The sequence below is a fragment of the Pongo abelii genome, chromosome 8, assembly GCF_028885655.2.
Source record: "Pongo abelii isolate AG06213 chromosome 8, NHGRI_mPonAbe1-v2.0_pri, whole genome shotgun sequence".
Taxonomy (NCBI): Eukaryota; Metazoa; Chordata; class Mammalia; order Primates; family Hominidae; genus Pongo; species Pongo abelii.
This window is the reverse complement of record NC_071993.2, coordinates 54,029,892-54,052,051: the sequence shown is the minus strand read 5'-3', so window position 1 is coordinate 54,052,051 and position 22,160 is coordinate 54,029,892. Positions and strand designations below refer to the sequence as shown.

Genomic DNA, 22,160 nt, shown 5'->3' with positions numbered 1-22,160 from the left:
CCTGCACCCTCACCTTTCTTTGTACTGGTAGATTTTGTGGTCCTCACAGAAGCCCTGTGCTGCAGGCGAGGTGTGCAGTGAGGGTGGGATCATCAGACCACGGAAGCTTCCGGGACTTTCTTGGCAGGGCTCTGGGGCAGAGACTTTCAGCAGGGCCAGAGAAAGGGTCTATAGCTCTCTGGGGCCCAGCCCTGGCCGCTGGCCCCACTGTGGTACCCGGATGCGGGGCCAGCTAGGGAGAGTGAGGAGTGGGCAGATGGGCCACCAAGTGGTGGGCACGGGGAAGAGGCCACCGAGGCCCTCCCATGGTGCTCCTCTTTCTCCACCAGGGCATTTTCCGCAACTGGCTCTATTTTGTGCCGCTCCTGCTGCTTGTGCCACTGCTGCTGTGTTGTGTCTGGCGGCTGTGCCGCAAGAAGGCAAGTGCTCCCTGCCCGCCCAGCCCTGGGGCCCAGGCACAGGGCCTGCCCTCTGAGGGACTCTAACATGTGACTGCCCCGTGATGCCGCCTATGGGAAGTTTCCCTCAGCTCCCAGCTCATCACGTGAGCCCAGGGAGTCGCAGACCTGTCCACATGTTCCCAGAGCCTGGCAAGCCTGGGCTTCTGCAGGGCCTCCTGCCCCGGGCTGGCCACAGAGAGCTGGCCTGGGACGCCCTGGACATGGGGTTGAGGCCTGCCCTGGCTCCTAGAGAGAAGTGACCCCAGAACCCCTGAAACCAAGGCTGCCTCAACAATCCAGACATCTGGAAGCCTCAGATGGACAAGGGCCAGGAGGTGGCCTCTGTGTGGAGTGAGGAAGAGAGGGTCCCCCATGAGGCCCTGCTGGCCCAAATGGAGGACGCTGTAACCCCCAGCTGTCTGTGCCTTGAGGAACCAGCGTGGATCTAGTCACATGTCTAGTTCCTTCCCCATTCCTTCATCTGTCTTTACTGAGCTCCAGCTTCCCCTGGGCCCCATGCTGGGCTGGGTAGGGACAAGAATGGTGGCTACCATTCCCCACAGGCAGCTCACAGTCCTGTCCTGTCATGGCTGAGGGTGAAATGTCCACCCCACAGGAGTGGGAAGGGCTCCCTGTAAGGCAGAGCAGGACCCAAAAGCCGAGATGGAGCCCAGGGCAGGGAAGATGGAAGGGGTGCTGGGAGCTGGGGTGGACGGACTCAGCTCAGAGAGCTGCAGACAGAGGACAGAGCAGAAGGAGGAGAGGACAGAGCTCAGCCCAGGGAACACACAGGGCTCATGTCTGCATAGGGAGCTGCAAGGGGAGGAAGCCTGGGACTCAGCCATGAGGCTGGGAGTTCAGGGAGGGCTCCTGGGGACAGACAGGCTCCCCCTAAGGAAGGGAAGTGGGGCCAACGCTGTCTTCTCCATGTGGCTGTGGGCAGAGAAGGACACTTGCAGGGGCTGGGCCTCACTAGGGACCTGGCCCCTGGCCTGGGTGACCCCTAGGAACCCCACAGCGGCGGTACAGGGGTTCCCCTTGGGTAACGTTGGAGGCTGAGGCCCTGGAGGAGGAGCCTGCCGGGTACAACTTCACAGGCTCAGGGTGGCCAGAGTGACACCCCAAACGCAGTGCTCTGTCCTGGTGCTCCAGGCCAGGGTCCCAGCTGTGTGCAGGGCCAAGGCAGAGCCCGCCCACCCCCATCCAGCCTGCGTTTGTCTCTTTTGAACATTCTAGACTGTCAAGGAGCCACCACCTGTGCAGAAGCCAGAAAAGGTAAGTCGCAGTTCTGGTCTCGATATTGTCACGTCCCAAGAAGCCCACTGACCTTCACCAAGAGTGCCATGAAGGCTGCGCCCCATGACCTCCATCTGCTTGAGCAGAGAAGAAGGTGACAGAGGGGTAGAATGGAGCCTGAGAAGATGGGGGACTCACAGTGATGTCCCCAGCATGCCCTTCCCGCTCCCTGCACCCCTTAACATAAGACTTGTCACCAATTCACAGCCTGGGGTGGCCAGTTTCAGCAACTGTGATGATCTGTCCTGAATAAATGGGGCTCTCTGTCAAGGACCTTTTGTAAGATGCTAAGGACAGAGGTGCTCTGGAAAAGGAGCCCCGTGTTTCAGGGACCTGGCCCTGTCCCCAGGCTCTAGAGGCAGGTGTGGCTCCATTTGGCCTCTCTGGATCCATGTCTCCTGGCAGGGACAATGGGCTGGCTAGGGTTAGCCTCTTGGGACTACAGGGCTGAGGGATGGGGGAGTCCTGGTGGGCACCGAGCTGGGAGGGACACCAGCCCAGTGAGCACAGGGGCCAGGAGTCCGGGAGCAAGTTGTGGCTCACCTGGGTCGGGCACCCACCCCAGGGGCCATGGGCAGTGATGAGTAGCTGAGGCAGGAGGCCCTGGGCCTGGGATGGGGTGGGAACAGGCACCCCTGGCCAAGGGTGGCCTCTGCAGTGCTGCAGAGTGGACTTGGGGAGGCTGCATCTGCAACCAGGTGGGTGCGTACAGTCACCTGCAAATGCTGGGACCATTGCACAACCCCCAGAGCAGGCCTCTTTCAACAAGGGCAGCCACGGGAGAACCAAGGGGACAGAGACAAAGTCATTGGCATTTACGAGAAGAGCCATGTCTGCCAACTAGGAGAAGTTTGCATGTTTTTCACATGAAGGACCCTCCCCTGTGGTATGGGTTTCTTTCTGGTCCTTTCATTCCCCAGACACACATCTGGGAGAGGCCAGCACTGTGCCCTGCCAGCACTGTCAGCAGACAGTTGTTTTTCTTTTTTTAGGAGCCAGAGCAGGAAAAACCACCATCACCGCCACCATCACCACCATCATCACCACCACCACCACCTCCACCTCCACCACCTCCGCCCCCGCCTCCACCCCCAGCTCCTGTAAACACCTGCCCCACTGTGATTGTTTGTTGCTGTGGATGCCAAGGAGTATGCGGGATGAGAAGGATAGAGGTGAGAAGGGCACAGTGGAGAGGGGCTGTGACCCCAGCATGGGACTGTGGGAGGAGGGGGCAGATGGGTCCCACTGCAGAGGCCTGAGCCCTGGAGGAAGGCCGGCTCTACAGGGGCTGGACTTTGGACACTTGATGCCAAGGGCAACCAGATGCCCACCTCACCCTCGTGCCCCAGTGGCAGGCATATATGAGGGCTCCTGTCCCCTGCACCACCAGGTCTGTCCCCACACATTGAACTCCCTCTCTAGAAGGAGCCATGTTTCTGTACAGTGGCAGCTTTTGATGTATGACTAGTCCCTGGTTCCCCCAGGGGTGCCTCAGCTCTGGCAATTGCCCTGGGCTTTAGACCACCTGCCTGCAGGTGCATGGGTCAAGCAACCTGAGTCACAAAAGGTCATGCAGATCAGAAAAAAAAATAGAAATGACCAGTCCTGACACACATTCTCACCACCACGAACACCGCAGGGATGCTAGGGAAACCTGCCAGCCCGGGCAGCAGGATCTTCAGGCAGTGAGGAAAAGCTGTCACTGAGTGGGCTTGTTGCCTGCTGAGATGGGCTGACAGGTGCTGCAGGGAGGGGGGGAGGTGGAGGCCTGAAACTGCCCTCACAAGACACCTGTGCAGGAGCTCGAGCCCCAGAGCCAACACAACAGCCACTCTCCCTGAGGAAACCTCCTTCACAGGCAGGTCCAGGGCCCATCTTGCTGAGGGGAATCCAGCTAGGCAGCAGGGGGCCCTGCACAGGGGTAGAGAGGATGCCTGGGTGGCTGGTGTTGAGGGAGAAGGACCCCAGAGTTCCTGCCTGGCTCTGCCCCTCTCCCCCTTGGTCCTGGCTCTGTCTGTGGTTGGAACTCTTGCTTTCTTCTGGGAGTGTCAGGCTCCTCTGCAGCCTCAGTGGGCATCTGGGGAAGCCAGGCCTGTCTCTCCTCAGAGTGTGGGGCACAGAGAAGACGAAACACAGCCTCCAAGGGGTGGAACTCACCTGCCAATGGCCTGCACTGCCTTGCAACGCACAGCCCTCATCCCATCCCCACCAGGGCCCAAAAAGGCCTGACTGCAGCACCGAGTGGCCAAGGGGCTGCCCACCATGGGTCCTGGGCTGCTTTCTGGCCTGTTTTTCTCTGCCTTCCTCTTCTCTCTTCCCTGGTCTCAGGTGCCTACTCACTGAGCAGGGCATGGTCCTCTCACCTGCCTTCCCCTTGTGTGCCCCAGCAGCAAGGCTCCTTCTCCCTGCCATGAGCTCCTGCCCAGGCCCCCATGCTGGGCCCCCAGGCCTAACTCATGCTCCCCTTCAGGACCTCTGCTCAGAAGCACAGGCTCCTCCCGCCTTTGGACTTTTTGTCTGAATCTGCCCCTGGCGTTTTCTCTTCCTTCAGCAAAATACTATTTTGTTCTAGATTCCAAAACTCTCTGTGGCCACAGTGACCATGTCCCCAGCACACAAGGCTGCCAGGCCCCTCCCCCAGAGGGAGATGGGAGCTTTGTCTGGGTGTGTTCCTGGGAACAGAGCCGTGGGGGTCTGGGGAGTCCTGATGCCTTCTGGAGGCAGTGTCCAGGCTGCATGTCTTCCTCATGGCCACGTTGCTTTTCAGGGCAATCTGGATACCTTTTGTGACCTCTCTCACCCAAGCTGCCGCCAGGTGCCATGGATGTGGTGTCAGCACAGGGACCAGGTGAGCTAGGGCACAGGGACACACTTGATGGACAGAAGGCCACTGCTTTTCCCCTCACCACTGTCCTCTGGGATTGGGGCTCAGAGAGCCATGTCAGGCATCTGCCAAAGAGGACGGCACAAGACACACAGAAACGGTGCCCATGGGCATCCCAGCCAGTTTCTGGACATGGCACCCAAGCTCTTCCTTTGTTCATCACCTGGGGCCAGGAGTGCTGGCTAGGATGGCTAGCAGAGTTGTTGGGCAACAGTGACTGGTTCTAACAGGGAATAAGGATTCCTTCCTTGGTTCATTGCCTTGGGACCATAGGGAGGACAAAATTGTTAAGATTTTCTCTTTGTAACTTATTATGAATGAAGACTAATAATTATATAATTATTAATGAGGCCTCAGTAATGTACGGAGTCCTCCCATGGGCCATTTGCTAGGCTAGGCCATGCTTTCACTGTTTTTATCCTCACAGTAACTGTACCAGCAGGTGCTATTGTTATCCAGTTTGCTGAAGGGGACCAAAGTGCTGAGATATTAAGTAGCACGTCCCTGCTCCTAAAGCCCACGAGTGATAGGGCTGGATGTGAACTGGGCTGGCTCCTGCCCTTACTCTGCACTGCTCTCCTTTTGGATCAGCACCAAGGGGCTTCTCTGCTCAGGCCCCGGGACCCTGGAGAGCCCTGCTTCTGGCTTGGCCTGGGACTCATCTGCCTGTGCCTCCCACAGTCCAGCCCTTTGCACCTGGAAGGTGATCTCATCCCCAGGGTTTATAGAGGGACCTGCACTGGCCAGACCTCCTGCATCAGGCCAGCATAGGCTCTCAGTGGCCAGGTGGCTGCACATGGGCAAGGCCTTGCAGGCTGCAAGCCTCTGGACGCTGCTGATGAGAAACGGGCCGGGAGCCCCCGGGAGGCGTGCTGACACCTGGCAGGGCATTGCTGGTGTCAAAGGCATGCAGGGCTCCTCCAGCCACTGGGCTCCTGGCTCTGTGCCTCTGCACAGGGCTCTCAATCCCAGCCACGCTTGCACAGAAGCCCACTTTCCATCCGAGATCCCATAAGGCCTCTCCATGTTGCTACAGCCCAGTTCCAGTCACACAGCACTAGTCCAGCCTTATGCACTGAACAGGTAAGACACTTAGGAGGGATAGAGCTTGATGGCCGAGTGTGAAAACAGGCAACTCAGGCAGAGGAAAGGCAAGAGGTGGGAGGGTTGACATGGGAAAGGGCCAGAAATGGCCTTACTCTCCAGTGTGGTGAGACAGGGGATGGAGCAAGTCTCTGAAATAGTCTCATTCCCGAGGGCAGCTCTTTGAAGCTAAGGTTTAGGGGTTGGGTGGTGGGGGGCAGAGTAATTGCATTATGGAGGGCACTTACCACTGCTCAGGGCTCTGCCAGTCCCTTGCCACTGTCATCGTGTGAAGTCCACCTCGCGATTCTTGGAAAAGGAGAGACAATCCCTGTTTTACTAATGGCAAAATAGAGGCCCAGAGTGGCCCAGAGAGTTGCCTAAGGCCACCCAGATAGTAAGTGGCTGCCTCCAGGCTATCAGAAATCAACCCCAGATCTGTCCCTAACCCAGGGAGGCCCATAGCTGTGGCTTGTAGACCTGGGCTCCCTTCTAGCTCCTCTGCCACCACCTAATTTGACTTTGTCCTTCCCAACTGTAGTCCTGAACACCCGACTGAGTGTCTTGTAAGATTTCTGTTGGATACCCAAGAATTCAGACAATCTGGCAGGAGTTCCCGATTCTCCTCTTTAAGCCTTCGGTGTGCTGGCCCCAGGGTCTAACATGAATCATGCACTAAAGAGGATGCATCCACCTGAGACCTTCAGCCCGTTTCAGAGCCACAGGGTCAGCCTGTAAGCCTAGTCATGAGTGTACAGAGCCAGACACCAGCCAGGCTGCTGGCGAGCTCAGCAACTTCCTGCTTGGAGACACTGGGAATGTGACCTTCCTGCCTGAGCCAGGGGGTCCCTGAGTGAGAAGGAGCCCTGAGGCTGGAGGAGAGAGAGTGCATCTCAGTGAGAACCCGCTGGAGACCAGGCTTGGGTGGGTAGCTCGGCTCCAGCCAGGCAGCCCAACTGCAACCGCAAGGCTGTGGAGGCATCAGTGAGACATCCTGCCAGGACAGGCGTAGGCTGTCTGTCTCTTCACTGCAGAGTGAAGAGGCCACCTGTGTGCTGCACATCCCTCTTCCAGGATCTCCCCTCAGACAGGGATTCACTCAGGCCCTCAGCAGGTTGGAGGATCCTGACAGAATCAGTGCATGCCTCTTTCTCCATCCATGCCCCAGCCTTGTGGGGAGGCTATTTCCAAACTCCTCTTCCTGACTTGGCATTGTGAGCTGACCTGGGGTGTGTGATAAGCTCGGGAAGTTGATGAGCCTGTTTGACTGGAGTGTGCTGTCGAATTTAGAGGAGCTGCTGCCTTTTAAAACCTTGTTTAGTTTATTGTTTCAGCAAATTCAAACATTTTTGCATTTCGGCACATAATAATGCAGGAAATTCTCAAAGGCTCAGTTTACCAAAAACCTCAGCATTTTTGTGGCAAAAGCAGTCAGTCTTGTTTAATTTCAATTTTTTTGTTTTAAATTGAGTGTGTCTCCCTGCTCCATCACCTTCAGTTCACTGAATAAATTTTTTGATAGTGTCCTCTTCCAGGCCGTCCCCACTACACACTCATACAAAATGAAGCAGCACAACTCCGAGGCTCTTGAGCCAAACTCTACCTTCCATCCATGCTGAGGATTCTCCTTCACCTTATCCTGTGGATGCTCATTATGTTAATGGGAGACAATATTACTCGATCCATCAGGAAAGTCAGGCTAATAGTGCGAAACCTTACTCTCTGTCACCAAATAGAGTGCCCACAATGATATAACAGCCTTTCCAGTGGTTTAATTCGTGTGCGCACCACAGCAGGAGGCCCTTTAGAAACCGGATCTCATTTCATTCTCACAACACCCAGGAAGACTCATAGCTGCCATTCATATAGATCTTAAGGTGGGCCAGACACTGTTGCAAGTACATTCCACAAATTAATATATGCTGTAACTCTATTGTGGGGAGGAAGCTAGAGGCCCTACAAAGTTAGGTAACCTACCCAGGGTCACATAGCCAGGAAGCAATAGGACCAGCATCCAACAGCCTGGCTCCAGGTCCTTACTGTGTGCATGGCCACCTCTCTGTCCTGCAAGGTAGTCACTACTGTCTGCATTTCACAGCTGTGGACACTGAGGCTCTGATGTTTAGTGATAGGCTCAACGTGGCAGGGTTGTTGAGTGGTAGAGCCGGGCTATGAACTGACCTGAGGGGAGGCTCATGTCTGAGTCAGGTTCCACCCCATGTCCTGCTGTCAGAGTGATCTATGGAAACACCTGCAAGTGCATCTTTCTTCAGTGCAAAATGTCACACAGCAGGTCCTCAAATAACGTTTCATTCAACGTCATCTGAACACCGAGTGAGAAATGATGATGCTGATGAGAAAAAAATCCATTCCCGGCTGAGGTCACTGTCTGTGGAGTTTGCATGTTGTTCCGGTGGCTGCAGGGAATTTTTCTGGGTACTTCAGTTTCCGCTTACATCCCAGAGATGTGCACATCAGGTGGACTGGCGTGTCTCTATGGGCCCTGTGTGAGTGTGTGGGTGTGTGAGTGCACACTGCAAGGACATGACATCCTGTCCAGGGTTAGTTCCCACCTTGCACCCTGAGCTGCTGGGATAGGCTCCAGCCTCCTGCGACCCTAAGCTGGAATAACTGAGTAAATAATTATGTTATTTGCTTTTATTAACTTTTCTTAAAGGTATGTATAGCTCACATTTATTTCAGTGTTTAATATTAGAAACATTTTGGTTTTTATTTAGAAGTTTGGTGATGCCTTCATGACTAGATATATGCCACAGGACCTTAAATTACTAATATCAATTAATCTATGATCCGGTCGGTTTTCTTGTACACTGTTTCACTGGAAGTCATGATTTCCAAAACACTATCGACAGCTTCTAATGAGAATTTACAGAAATTTACACATGATACATTTGTGAATATTAATATCTTGATTTCACACTGTCACTTGCAGACCTCCTTCTAAATTCGTATTCATGTTTGCTGGGAGAGTTGTTCTGGGTAACAATTGGAGCTTAATGCAGATGGGCCTTAGGATGCATTCATGACCATAGAGCTCCTGAGTTCTCCTCCTGGCCATATGCCCATGGCGGGCACTAGACCAAGGGACAGGGGTGGCAAAGCCAGGCTGGCTGTGGCCTCCAACTGTCCAGGAATCCCAGCTTGCAGCTGTTCTTGAAGCCAGTGCTTTTTGGGAAAGTTTCAGATCATAACTTTGGTATTGCAATTACAGCGAGCTTCCCTTCGACTCCTCAGCACCACCCCCCAACCCCAACACACACGCATACACACACACACACACACACATTTCTGTAACATAATCAGGAAATACAAAGATTGAGCCAAAACTCCAAAGCACTGGCAATTAAGGCTTATGATTGTTTGCCAATCACTTCAGGAAATGTCCCTTTACCTTAGAGTGGTTGAGCAGATGTGAGAAGTAATTAGTTGCTGGCTTAGATATTTGCAATCAGTAGAGAGGAAGTGAGGAAGGCATCCTCTCAAACTCCAGGAACCTCCTCACCACCTTACACTTACCCCACAGATTCAGGGGGCAGCCACCTGGAGGTCTCCTCTACTGTGAGGCACCCCAACCCTGCTCCTCTCCATCAGTGCAAGTGTAGACCCATACCTCAGAGCTCCCTGTATCTCCTGGGATAGACTGGGGCAGAGGAGAGGAGGTGGCCTCAGTGTTAGTGCCCGGGGTCCTGCTCTGGAGGATCCCTCAGCAGTGGGTAAACACTAGGTCTGGAATGACTGTGGTAAGTTTTTACTGGAATGTTTTGCAATAAATAAGTAGAAACCAAGGAGGTGGAAATAAACATGAAAGATTCCTTTCTCTTTACAATAGCAATAAAAAACAAAATATCCATATATAAGTGTAACACCAATGTGCTGACCCATGATGAAAAGAAACCATAAAACTTTACTTATTGGTACAAGAGAAATTTGAAAACATAAAAATCTAGAGCACAATGTCAACTTTTCCCAGAGGAATTAATGAGCTTACTATGTTATTTTAGTGAAAATTGTAATGAAACATTTTTAGGGAATTTGATCAAAACGACAAGTTCACTTGAAAAAAATAGACAGTTAAGAATCATTAAGAAATTTTTAAAACAGAAAAGCAGTGAGAGAAGACTTGCCTTATCCAATGTTAAACATTAAGCTCCAAAAATTAAAATAATGAAAAACAAGAGGCTGATAAAATAATGGCCCCAAATCAAGCAAACACTACCTGGAATAGAGTATATAATTGTGGTGGTAGCCCCTGGTACTGACAGTGTGTATGCAGGTGAGCTCAAGTGCACTTATGGATGTTTAAGGATTGTTTAACATATGTCAAAAGAAAAATGTCAGGCAAGTTAAATGTAACAGAGTTTAATTGAGCAGAAAAAAACAAAACATGATTCCAAATAGGGCAGCCCTCAGAATCAGGGCAGACTCAGAGAGGTTCCAGGGTTACCACAGGGTCAAATAAGATTTCTGAACAGAAAAGGGAAAACGACATAGAGAAAACGGAACTGAGGTACAGTAACAGCTGAATTGGCGACAGCTCTGTGTGTCCTCCTCATTTCAACAGGTGGCTGCTGTGAGTGGCTGAAGTGCGGCTGCTGTGAATGGCCGAGGCTCAGCTCCCATTATAGAAGCACACTCCGCAGTTGGGTTTTCAGTTTGTTTATGTACTGCGTTAGGTTGTGGTTCATATGTGAGAACTCAAGTATGTGAGTGTGGAGGCTTTCTCAGGCCAAAATTTAGTTTTATTTAACAATTTCACTCTTTTGAGCGGCCTCTCAATTTGGGGAGGTTGACCAAAACTTTGGGCATTGATGCCACTCTCTGTCACCATCATAAATTAGTTACTTGATCTCAGTATGGAATTCACAAGTCACAACATCATGCCAGTTCAATACTTTTGTATGCTCTTGCTGACTTAGTAGAAGTGAGACCACTTATGCTCAATGGATGGTTGCATACAAAACATTGAAGATTTCAGAGGGTTCAGTGGACCACGGGGACTATTAGGATGACTACAAAGAGGATGATATCAAAAGAACAAAGTGAACTCCTTAACAATATTTGTTATGAAGCAAACTGACCCAAATCAATCAAGTCAAGGTTCAGGCAGCTTAGGCAGCTCAACAGTGTTTAAGTCGATTAGTCATAGTCCTTGTTCAGGGTGTACAGGCCTGATTTGTAGAGGCATTCATCTTTGTTGTTAGACTGGTAACACAAGCATGATAGCCTGGAAAGTCACTAGAATAAATATAAAGATTAGAAAACCCAAGTTTGTCATCCACCATTTAGGATGCCTGCAAACCAACTGTCAGTTGCTCCCATAAACACATTATGTGTTCCTTTCCCTTGAGAGATTTTCTTAATATATTTGGTGGCAGAGTCTAAGAAAACAGTAATACCAGCCAGCCACCTTTTAAATTAAACTTTCTGTAGTAACAAAATCAGAGGAGAGATAGGTATAACATTCACTTGTGTTGAATACCAAACATAAGCCCTCAACTGTAGCAAAAAGGAGATGTGAAGCTGCATGATGTTCCACGCATGATGACATACGCATTGTATGTCATCACTTCTCTTTTGGAGTATGGCTTTTACTCATGGTTCACATCTGGCTATTTGATATGGCTAACTCCTGCCTTTCAAATACCTTCCCATGAAAGTTCCCGTGATAGGTCCTGTGAACAGAAGCAAAAACAGTCAATAACTGAAGTTAGCACCAACTTTGAAACAGACAAAGAGAAGCTAGTTTCTACTGAGTAAAGATTTCAGTTGGTTTCCTGGGGGCTCACTCTTGCTGGTAGTGGGGAACCCACTGTATGAAATTTAGAGCTAATCATTAAATTGGGAAAATTCTTAAATTTTGTAGCCAGACAGATCTCCCAGGGGTTCAGCATAATGGAATAAGCACATTCTCTACTGACCCAATATAGGCCCTTAGGGGTTGGAAGAGTGTCCATTTAGTTGTATTTGAGCAAGGGTTTGTTAAAATTGTTCACCCATGGCCGGGTGCGGTGGCTCACTCCTGTAATCCCAACATTTTGGGAGGCCGAGGTGGGCATATTGCTTGAGTCCAGGAGTTTGAGACCAGCCTGGTCGACATGGCAAAACCCCATCTCTACTAAAAATACAAAAATTAGCTGGGTGTGGTGGCACATGCCTGTAATTCCAGCTTCTTGGGAGACTGAGGCATGAGAATTGCTTCAACCCAGGAGGCAGAGGTTGCAGTGAACCAAGATCATGCCACTGCACTCCAGCATGGGGTACAGAGGGAGTCTTTGTCTCAAAAAAAAGTTGTTTGCCCATTAGTCTGCATAAAAGGAAGTTCGCTTTTTCGTACCTCCCTTATAATATGTTGTAAAGGTATATAACCACATTTTTTTTTTAAAAAGTACCCTACTGAATTTAATCTGGTAACATTATACAAGCAATTACTTGTACCCATGTAGGTAATTCCAAGGTCTTGAGAGATTAGTGCCTGGAAGCCACATATACCTTTTGCAGGTATCACTTGAATAGGTTTTGTATGTTTAGTAACAATCAGGTTATTGATTGGAAATGTTAGAGTGTTGTTTCTAGCAAGTGCAGGAAAGCAAATAGCAATTATGTTTAGTGTATCAAGGATAACTTTCCACTCTTCCTTTGGAGTTTCAGGGTGATTCTCTTTGGGAACATAGAGAGACACTGGCATTAATGGAATTGTTTCTTCATTTTTTTGGTTTTAGCCCACAAACCCAATTGCTCGGGTTTTATGCTAGAGCAGAAGCTTGAGCTAAAGCCATCCACTGATTATGGTCCCATGAATTTTCCTGTAGAGAAAAGGAAAGGATTAGGACAGCAGGAAATGAGGGGAAAAGACAAAAACTTAAGTTTTCCATCATGTCAGAGAAATCTTAATTTATGATCTTTGAAAAGTTGTCCATTTCTAGGATGTTGTCTGCTTCTGGGGAGAAATTTCTCTCATCAGGTTTACCTTAAAGTCTCCGATAGATATACAGTCCCAAGAGTCTGAAGGCGCCTTTCTGAGTTGTGAAATGCGGACCCAAGGTCCAAGGCCCTGAAGCCTCACTGCAGTGTGGGTGGTGACAAGGACTTGGTATGGTCCCTTCCAATGAGGTTCAAAGCAATTTTCCTCTGACATCATTTCCAGAAGACCCAAGCTACAGATTCTAGACCATGAAAGGTTTGATTATCCTCAGTCAGTGCATCATAAAAAGCTTCCTTTACCTGGTGAGAATACACTTTGACATAATGCATTAAAGCCTTCCAAGTTTAGGCATATCAGAGTTTAGGAGAGTGGGAGAGGCATGCAGTTCTGTTACTAGGGGCATATGCCTTCCAGTGACTATTTCATAAGGTATCAACGTATGTTTTCCAGTAGGAGCGTATCTGATTATCATCAAAGCCAATGATAGTACCTTTGGCCAAGGCAACCCTATTGACTTAGTTAACTTTGTCAATTTGAGTTTTAAGATGTCATTTGTTCCTTCAACTTTTCCAGAAGACAGAGGGCTAAGGACAATGATAGTGCCATCATGTCCATAATATCTTAAGTGCTTTATAACTTGCCCAGTAAAATGAGTTTCCTTATTGCTGGAGATTTCTCCAGCGAATCGCCAGAAGGAAACACATTTTCTGATAATTTCTTGGCTATTGTCATTGCATCAGCTTTCCCACATGGGAAATCCTTTACTCAACCAGAAAACATACATACTGATACCCCGTTGAGGTTGGCAACTGAATGAAGTCCATCTGTAAGTGTTCAAAAGGCGGATGGATCACGAGGTCAGGAGTTCGAGACTAGCCTGGCCAATATGGAGAAACCCCATCTCCATTAAAAATATAAAAAATTAGCCAGGTGTGGTGGCGTGTGCCTGTAGTCCCAGCTACTTGACAGGCTGAGGCAGGAGAATCACTTGAACCCGGGAGGCAGAGGTTGCAGTAAGCCGAGATTGCACCACTGCACTCCAGCATGGGTGACAGAGTGAGACTCCATCTCAAAAAAAAAAAAAAAAATTGCCCATCAAGTGGTGAAAATATACTACCTGAAGTTTTTATTGTTTTCCCAGGATTATGAGTTTGACAAACCAAACATTGATTATAAACCATTTTAGCAATTTTGAAACAGTCATCCCACCAGTATTTCTTCATAACATGGATTCTGTTTCAGGACAAGTTGTGGAATGCAGAGCTTTTAATAATAGAAGCTTCAAAGACTCAGGAAGGGCCAGGCAGCCATCTGAGCCCTCTGTGAGTTTATGCTTAACGTTGAATTTACATCCTTTAGATACCAAATTTGTTTTTCCAAATCAAGTGCATTGCAGTGTTTATTGAGTAGGTCATCATGAGGGAACTGACTTGGATCAATCTTATGAAGTTAATTTAAATCGTATATCCTAACAGTTTCAGCACTAGCTGATTTGGCATAAATACCTTCTAGAGCATTCCTTTTATATTCAGGTTCAGTTTTACAGGTATGAGCTTCAATCTTAATAATGGCCATCTCTGATGGTAACCAGGTAGCAGAAAGGATTTTACCTATTTGGAGTCCGTTTTTTTAATGAGGATCCCACTAGAAGTAAGAAATCCTTTGTTGTTTCCATAACATGCCAAAATTGTGTACTACTCCAAAAGTATATCTTCTATTTGTGTAAATATTTACTGACTTGTCCTTAGCTATAGGACACACTTGGGTGAGAGCAAAAAGCCTGTGGGTTGAGCTGACTTAAGTTGAGGAAGAGTTCCCTCCTCTATTAGCTCATTTTGGGTGGTAATGGTATATCCTGCCTGATATTTTATTTTGAGTTTTTGGCATAGGACCTATGAACAAAAAAATAATAACTCAGGATTAGCCAATGTACTGTCTCATAAATCAACGCAAGGGGCCACTATTTCCAATACTGCACTTACACAATTGTGGTCATCACCAGAGTCAGGTAGAGTTAATACAATAGCAGGGTTAAGTAGGTTGCAGCATTTTAGATGGAGATTAGAAGACATCAGGAAGAATTTCATAAGATGCTAGCTGGCTTGCTGAAAAATGCTGTGTTTGGTTGAAATTTAATAGACTTTTCACAGCATGTTGGACTTGTGAATTGAGTTCATGCCCTAAAACAAGCTCAGATGAAGCTTCCAACTTGGCTGCTGCTACTAATGCTTTTAAGTGATCAGAATATTCCCTAGCTACTGGGTCTAATTGCAGACTGGAATATGCAGTGGGCCTATGTTTCCCCCATGTTCTTGAGTAGGAACTTCTAATACCTGATTGTTGTGTTCATGAACAACCAAGGTAAAAGGTTTAGTGTAGTTTGAAAGTCCTAAAGCTGGAGGCTATCATAAGGCTAGTTTCATGGTTAAAAGCCTGGACTGTCTTTCCAAGGTAAAGATTCCCATACTGCATTTCTAGTGAGCTAAGACAATGGTGAGGCAATTAAGGGAAAATTTGGGACCCAGGATCCTCAATATCCTGTGAGTCCAAGAAAACCTCTTAAATGTCTTTTGGTTCCAGGCCAAGGAAAATGTTGAATAGTTTTTAATTCTCCCAGGCGAGAGGGAAATCCCTTCAGCAGTCAAGTAATGTCCCAAATAGTGAAATATTTATCTTGAAAATTGAAGTTTTTCCATCAAGGCCTTGTGACCTTTATGTGTGAGTTGCTATAAAAGGTAAATTGAGTCAATTTCAGAGCACTGTTGAGTGGGAGAGCATAACAGGTTGTCTACATACTGAGTAACAGTAGAATGTCCAGAAGACTGTAGGGTTATTAAGTATTGAGGCAATGCCTGGGAAAAATAGAAAAGGCTGGGTGTACTGCTGATTTTTCTGAGTAAAAGCAAACAAATGTTGACTCTCTTTATGAACTGGAATGCTAAAGAAGGCTGAGTGGAGGTCTATTACCGTGAACCACTTTAAATCAGTGGGTACGTTAGGTAATAAAGTATTCGAATTTTGGACTATGGGAAATCTTGGTGTTATAATCTTATTAATTAGCTGTAGATCTTGAACAAATCTTCAACCTCATCCATTTGGTTTTTTAACTGGTAGGATGGAAGTGTTAACAAGGACTGGTACATGGAATTCTAAATCCTAGTTTAGTTTAATCTCCTACAATTGTTGAGAGCCCTTTAATTTCATTAGGTTTTAGCATATATTGGAGTAATTTAGGCAAAGACTTAGAATGACCAGTTTGGACCTTTATAGACTCCACACTTTTAATTCTTTCTCTATCATTTGAGGAAGAGGCCCATAAATATTCTGGTGTTTTAGAAAGGTGTTTCATTATGGGCCTGAGTTTTGATCTTATCGATTTGTCTGTAGAGAGCATAACCATTCTGGTTCAGGATAGTCAGGAAACTCTACGAGGAGAATTGTATGTGCCCTTTCAACTTTGAAAGCCCTGCCCTGGCAAGTTTACTGGATCACTGTTATATAGTAGAAAGGTATATTTTCTTGCATGTATCCCCAAGTTGATTAGGCAGGTTCAGATACGGAAGCCTCTTGAACTTGATTCGAAACCCTCACCACAGAGATGACCTTTTCACTCCGAGATTTGTTGGCTTATTAAAGTAGGGTTTATGCTGGAAAAGGCGACCCTGGTATACACCAGCATTGCACAGGATTCCCAGCTTACGTCCTGTTTTTCTATGTTTATTTAAGGGTGTTCTGGGGAGCAGTTTACCAGAGAATCCCTGAGCCCTGTCTATTTTTATTATCCTGAGCGTTAAAATTTCTTGGGTCCCCTCTAGTGGTGAATCAGTCCAGCCTAAAGGGAGGAGCCTTGGTGGTAGACTGAGACAAAAGTCAACAATCTCCTTTCCCAGTGTCCCGGGTGTTTGCAATGAAGACATCTACCTTGGGGTAAGGAATTCCTTATTCTGGACGTCTTGCTTGTGATTTAAAATAAAAATGAGAAGGTCTCTTTGGTCTTGGCCCCTGTAACTGTTGTAATTGGAGAAGCATAAGATTGTTAGCCTTTTGGGTTTTTTCTTGCTCTAGAGTCTTCTCAAAATGTTCAGCTAAGGCCACCAATTCAGTCATGTCTGTAACTTTCCATCCTGGCTTGTGTGTGTTAATTGAACTGCCAAGTTCAGGATGGGGCTCATTTGTAAATACAGCAGTTAATGCCATTCCAGACTCTGAAGGAAATACTCCTTGCTATATTTTGAAAACAAAATATTTCAGAAACAGTGTTTCTAAGCAAGTTCTGTAAAATCTGAAATTGGTTCCTTCTGCTTTGGTCTGCAGAGTTGGATAATGCACCAATCAATTTTTTCTGGAACAATCTTAGGAACTGAATGTAAAATGTGTTCAGCATTTTTTCTAGCTCCTTTTAATATCCTCCTTAGGTCCACCCCATTCTGCTGCTGTCATCCATTTCTTAGCTTCACCAGGCCCCAATATTATGTGAATAAATTGGTTAAGGTCAGGGAGCCATTCTAAATTCCTCAGTAAACCCTTGAGGCTTCACCCTTGGGTTAGGGAAGTCCTTTACAGTAGCTCTAAGCTCAGTTTTAGGCCATGGAGTACAGGTGTTTATCACAGGAAGACCTGGCTGATCAGAAGATCTTTCTTTGTAAGGCATCTGGTTTTTTTTTTTTTTTTCCATCTTCATGGTAAAAGGGTAATTTATTAAAAATGTTAGTGGACTCATAGTATGTGAGTAGAGGTGGATAAAAAGAGGAATAGCTGTGAGTAGAGATGGATAAAAGGAAGGAACAGGGGCTGGGCAGGGTGACTTACCCCTGCCCTCACCCAGCACTGTTGTCAGGGTTGATGGAAGGCAGGGAGAAATGAGTGGACAGCAGTCAGCAGGCCCCTGAGCCCCACAGCTGGCACTTCCTCCTCCCACAAAAATGAACAGAGGCAGCCCCTCACAACATCCCCACAGATCCCCCAGGCTGGGTGGGCAGTGCCAGGAGGAGGGGCCACCTCCTTCTGGGAGTGGCATTATCCTTTCTGGTTCCCACCATGCCTTCTAACCATGCCAGAAGAGGGTTTGAGAACAATGGCCTTGGCTGCCCCTAGGGATTTCTCAGAGGGAAAAAGGTTGGGGGCTGAGGCCTGAGTGGACAGAGGAGAGCACTGACCAGAAGCCAAGATCTTGCCTGGGCCTTATAGTCTGGGTGGTGCCCAGGAGGAGTGAGGTGGGGCTTCGAGCCCCCATGACAAAGCCACCTCTGTGAGGCCTGGACTGTGGCCCAGCACATCCTGATGGAGTGACCTGCACTCTGGGTCCAGTCGGCTTGTGGTCAGGAGGGCAGTGGTGGGTGGAATACAGTGCTGAACCTTCTTGAGCCCCAAGGAAAGGTGGAGAAATCATCCGTGTTCCTCCAGGTGGAGGTCTGGGCCAAGCCCATAGACTCTCTGGTGGCTCTTGCTCTGGGTACGGCCTTGAGCTTTGTGTGTGACCTGGGGCAGGCAGGGTGAGGGTGCTGTTATGTGAAGGGACCCCAACTCTGTGCTGCAAGGAGAGAGACGGGCTGTCTGGAGAAAGAGAAAGAGATTCAGTTCTAGTGCTCTGGGGCTTTGGGACCAGGATGCTCCCCTTCAAGGAAGGCAGCTTGTCAGAGGCAGCACCAGAGCTGAGGCTCAGGATGGCTGGGCTTGGGCGTGCAACATGGAGAGGTGAGGAGCAGAGCCCTCAAGGCAGAGGAGCGAGGGAGGGTGCCAGGGCACAGCCAGCTCTTCTAGTAGCTGGACTGTGATTGCCTGAAGGCAGTGTATGGAGACCCCAGGAGCCTGGCAGGGGACGGTCTGGCATGCAGGCTGGGTGGAGGGACTGGATCCTGCCAGTAGTGCAGAGCGTCTCTGGAGAGTGTGAGCTGGGAGGGAAGATAGTCCTGGGAGGACTAGATTTGGGGATGGGTGGAGCCAGGGAGAGCAGGCTAACACACTTGGGTTGTACTAAGAAGGAAGCCTGAATCCCTGAACAGGTGGCAGGAGCCCAATTGGGCATGGAGGAGGGTGGACAGGCAGCTGCAGACACAGGTGGCTCAGGACAGGGTCTGAGGGGGCACAAGGGGAAAGTGAGCATCATCCTGGATGGGGACTAGCAGGGCAGGGGCAGGAGAGGGCAGGTCACAGGACGGGGCCTAGATGGGAGAAAGGCCCCTCTCAGTAAGAGAGAGACCGTCTCTGTAGGGGAATCCAGCATTTGAGGCATTTGTCACTCACATGCCCAAGGGGAGGCTTTATGCATGAATGACAGGTTCAAGCAAGCTCAAAGTCTGAATGCTCTGGGGAACACCTGTGAGGAATGGAGCATTTCCTTGGGACCATCAGGCTGAGAGTGGCCTGGCAGGAGGCCCCTGGGATTCCAGGCTGCCTGGGAAGGGTGGCCTTGAGTAGAGAAGGAGCTGAACAGGCCCCACGCCAGGGAAACCACAAGCATTGATGGGCTGCTGCTCCTGCCGTGGTCTGTGGGCATCATCAGTGCCACATCACAGATGGGGAGGTTGAAGCAAAGTGGCATATGCCCACTGGCATCCTGGGATCCTGCTGCAGCCCTCCAGCTACAGGTGCTGAAGGGGATGCAGTTACAGTCCTCATGCTTGCAGAGCAAGGACAGGCACATCTAGAAGGACAGGGCAATTCCCACAATGGGCTCAGCCTTCTGCCAGGACATGACCGGAAAGACAAGCAGGGTGGTCACTTTAGCTGGGGGCAAGGATAAGGGGCATCCTGGAGGAGGCCACTCTGGAGCTGAGTCTGAAAAGGTGAGCAGCAGTTCACTGGGCAGACAACATTAGGAAGAACATTCCAGAAACAGAGGACAGCCTATACAAATTGAGAAACGGGAGCTGAGGGGCTCTGAGAAAGACTGTTATCTAATTTGCTGCCTGCTAAGCCCCAAGAGAAAAGCCTTGGGGAAACCTAACAATTCTTGAAAAGGCCAGGCTTTCAATTTGCTTCATGCTTACAAGATGGCTTCTGGAGCTCCAGCCATCACACTCATACTCCAGGCAGGAAGAAGAAGGAAAAAGGGAAAGCAGCCTTCTTTAAAGCAATGCCCAACAATTCCTATTTACACTCCATTGCCAGAATGCATTCACACGGCCATGCTGCTCAGCAAGGGAGACCGGGAAAAGGTCATTTTACAACTGAGCACATTGCTTCTCTCTTTTTTTTTTAATTTTAAGTTCCGGGATACATGTGTAGGATGTGCAGGCTTGTTACATAGGTAAATATGTGCCATGGTGGTTTGTTGCACCACATTACCTCTCTTAACAAAAGCAGGCTTCGTTAGTAAAGAAGACAGGAAGAATGGACTTGGGGTGACCAATCTGTGTTTGGTATTTCTGGGCCCATTTGAGAGATGGGAAAGCCATTCCCAAGAGGTTGAGTGACTTGCCTGAGGTCAGAGGCTAGATTGAACCCCAGTCCCTTTGACCTTACTTAGAGTGACCCTGAGGGCCTTTTTGAAAGGCTCTGATCAAGTCTTCAGACAGGCTTGCCCCGATCATGAGCATAAGAGCCAGCAGAGAGAAAGGCATCTCAGGTGAACACAAAGACAATCTCTGTGTGGCTTGCAGCTGTGTGGGTGGTGCGTTGGCTACACTAGTGTGTGCCCAAGATGAAAGCAAAGCAGCTGCTTCTGCAAAACAGAGTTTGCTCTTCCTACGGGTCTGGATCATCCTCTTCCCAAACCAAAGGAACTGTGGAGCTGCTGCCTTCTCAGCTCATCACCCACCCAAGGGTCCCTGGAGCCAGCCTTGAGGGCTGTGGTGAGCGCTCATCCCTTCCACATGCTCACTAGAGCCTTCCGGGCCATGCTGGGGCACAGAGGTAATTGGGGCCTCCTCCTGGCTACCAGGGGGAAGCAAACAATTTCGACTGGAGGGCTGAGGGAGTCCAGAGTCAGAGACCCAAGGCTGCCTGGAGAGGAAGAGGGGACTTTTAACGCTAGAGCTGAGTCTGGAAGGAGGAGTCCGGGCTGGAGGCAGCACCCAGGGGAGAGAGGAGCAAGGCCCTCTCTGTGGGTCACGATGGGTACCGGCCCCGTCCCTTGAGCCAGGCAACCGCAGCCTTCTGAGCCCAATTCAAATGCCATCACGGTGACCTTCTCTCTCTTCTCTTCCCTACAGGGGAGGTACCTCAGCTTAGCCCTTGCACAGTCCCAATATGCACAGGCTCCCTGCTGCCCAAGGATCTGCTTTCCACACAGCCAGGAGTGCCTTTCCCTACCACAGGCTCCCTGCAGCCCAAGGATGTGCCTGAGACACAGCCAACACAGCAGGGAGTGCCTTGCCCGCAAACAGGCTCCCTGCAGCCCAAGGATGTGCCTGAGACACAGCCCGGAGTACTTTTCCCAAGTACGGACTCTGTGCAACCCGAAGAGCTGCCTTCAACCCAGCCGGGAGTGCCTCCCCCTCACCTGCTCCTCCAGGTGCCGCCTCCCCCCTGCTAGGTGCTTGAGGCCTCCCTCCAGGATGCTGCCGCTGCTGTCCCCACTGCTCAGGCACACTGCAGAACCCCCTTTGTCACTCCCCTCCTCAGAGCCCAACTTCTAAGGCGCCAAACACCCAAGATTAACAGGCTTTTGTTGCTGAACTGGACATATACATTGAGTCTTTTCTTATGGTCAAAGGAGTTGAATTCTTGCTGATCAACCAAACTTGATTGTGTTTGACACCAGGGAGCTTGTCCTTTGAGTGAGCTGGATTTATACTGCACCTGCCATGACACAGTGCCCTGGTGCCGTCGGGATGCCAGGCATGGATGCATTCCACTCCCAACAGCCCCGAATTCATCTGTCATCAAGGGCTGGGACACATGAGGTCTTAGGCCAAATTCTCCATTTAAAAGCCCAAAAAGTGTTTGAAATATGAATTCAATACTGTGTCTCCCTGCCTAGCTTTTTTTTGTTGTTGTTGTTGTTGTTGTTGTTGTTTGAGAGAGTCTCGCTCTGTCGCCCAGGCCCAGGCTGAGTGGAATGGTGTGATCTCAACTCACTGCAACCTCCACGTCCTGGGTTCAAGCAATTCTCCTGCCTCAGCCTCCCGAGTAGTTGGGATTACACGAACCTGCCACCACGCCTGGCTAATTTTTGTATTTTTAGTAGAAATGGGGTTTCACCATGTTGATCAGTCTGGTCTCAAACTCCTGACCTCAGGTGATCCACCCACCTCGGCCTCCCAAAGTGCTGGGATTACAGGCATGAGATGAGCCACAGCACCCGGCCCCTCCCTAGCTTTTTGAAAGGAAAAATACTTGCATATCTCACTTCCTGTACTCTTCATCTTCTTGTCCCTGGTTTCCATTTTTTGGCTACTCAAATTCTGAATGTGTCCCAGAAGGCAGTGAGGCCCTTTCTGGAAATGCTAATTATCTTCCTAGATACCCTACACCATCCCCAAGACCAGGCAAATTTCAGGGAATCCTCCTCATTTCACGAGAAAAGATAAACTTCCCTCCTTAATCATTTGTCCCCATAGAAGAAACCACA

At 49.2% G+C, this 22,160-nt stretch overlaps 1 protein-coding gene across 6 annotated transcripts in view; it reads left to right on the top strand.

Annotated features, from left to right (window-relative positions):
• ANTXRL (ANTXR like) overlaps positions 1-21,558 on the top strand; it is a 45,489-nt gene extending 23,931 nt beyond the window's left edge. For 5 of the 6 annotated variants that reach the window (XM_054522254.2, XM_024253995.3, XM_054522253.2 and 2 more), the window contains 5 exons: positions 330-419; positions 1,677-1,715; positions 2,729-2,908; positions 4,504-4,584; positions 20,800-21,558. In XM_054522254.2, the coding sequence (XP_054378229.1) occupies positions 330-419; positions 1,677-1,715; positions 2,729-2,908; positions 4,504-4,584; positions 20,800-21,225 (816 nt within the window). In that variant the 3' untranslated portion in view covers positions 21,226-21,558. Of the gene's footprint in view, positions 1-329; positions 420-1,676; positions 1,716-2,728; positions 2,909-4,503; positions 4,585-16,461; positions 16,574-20,799 lie in introns of all 6 variants that reach the window. The other variant, XR_008510405.2, reaches the window with a different exon arrangement.
• The last annotated feature ends 602 nt before the right edge of the window (positions 21,559-22,160 follow it).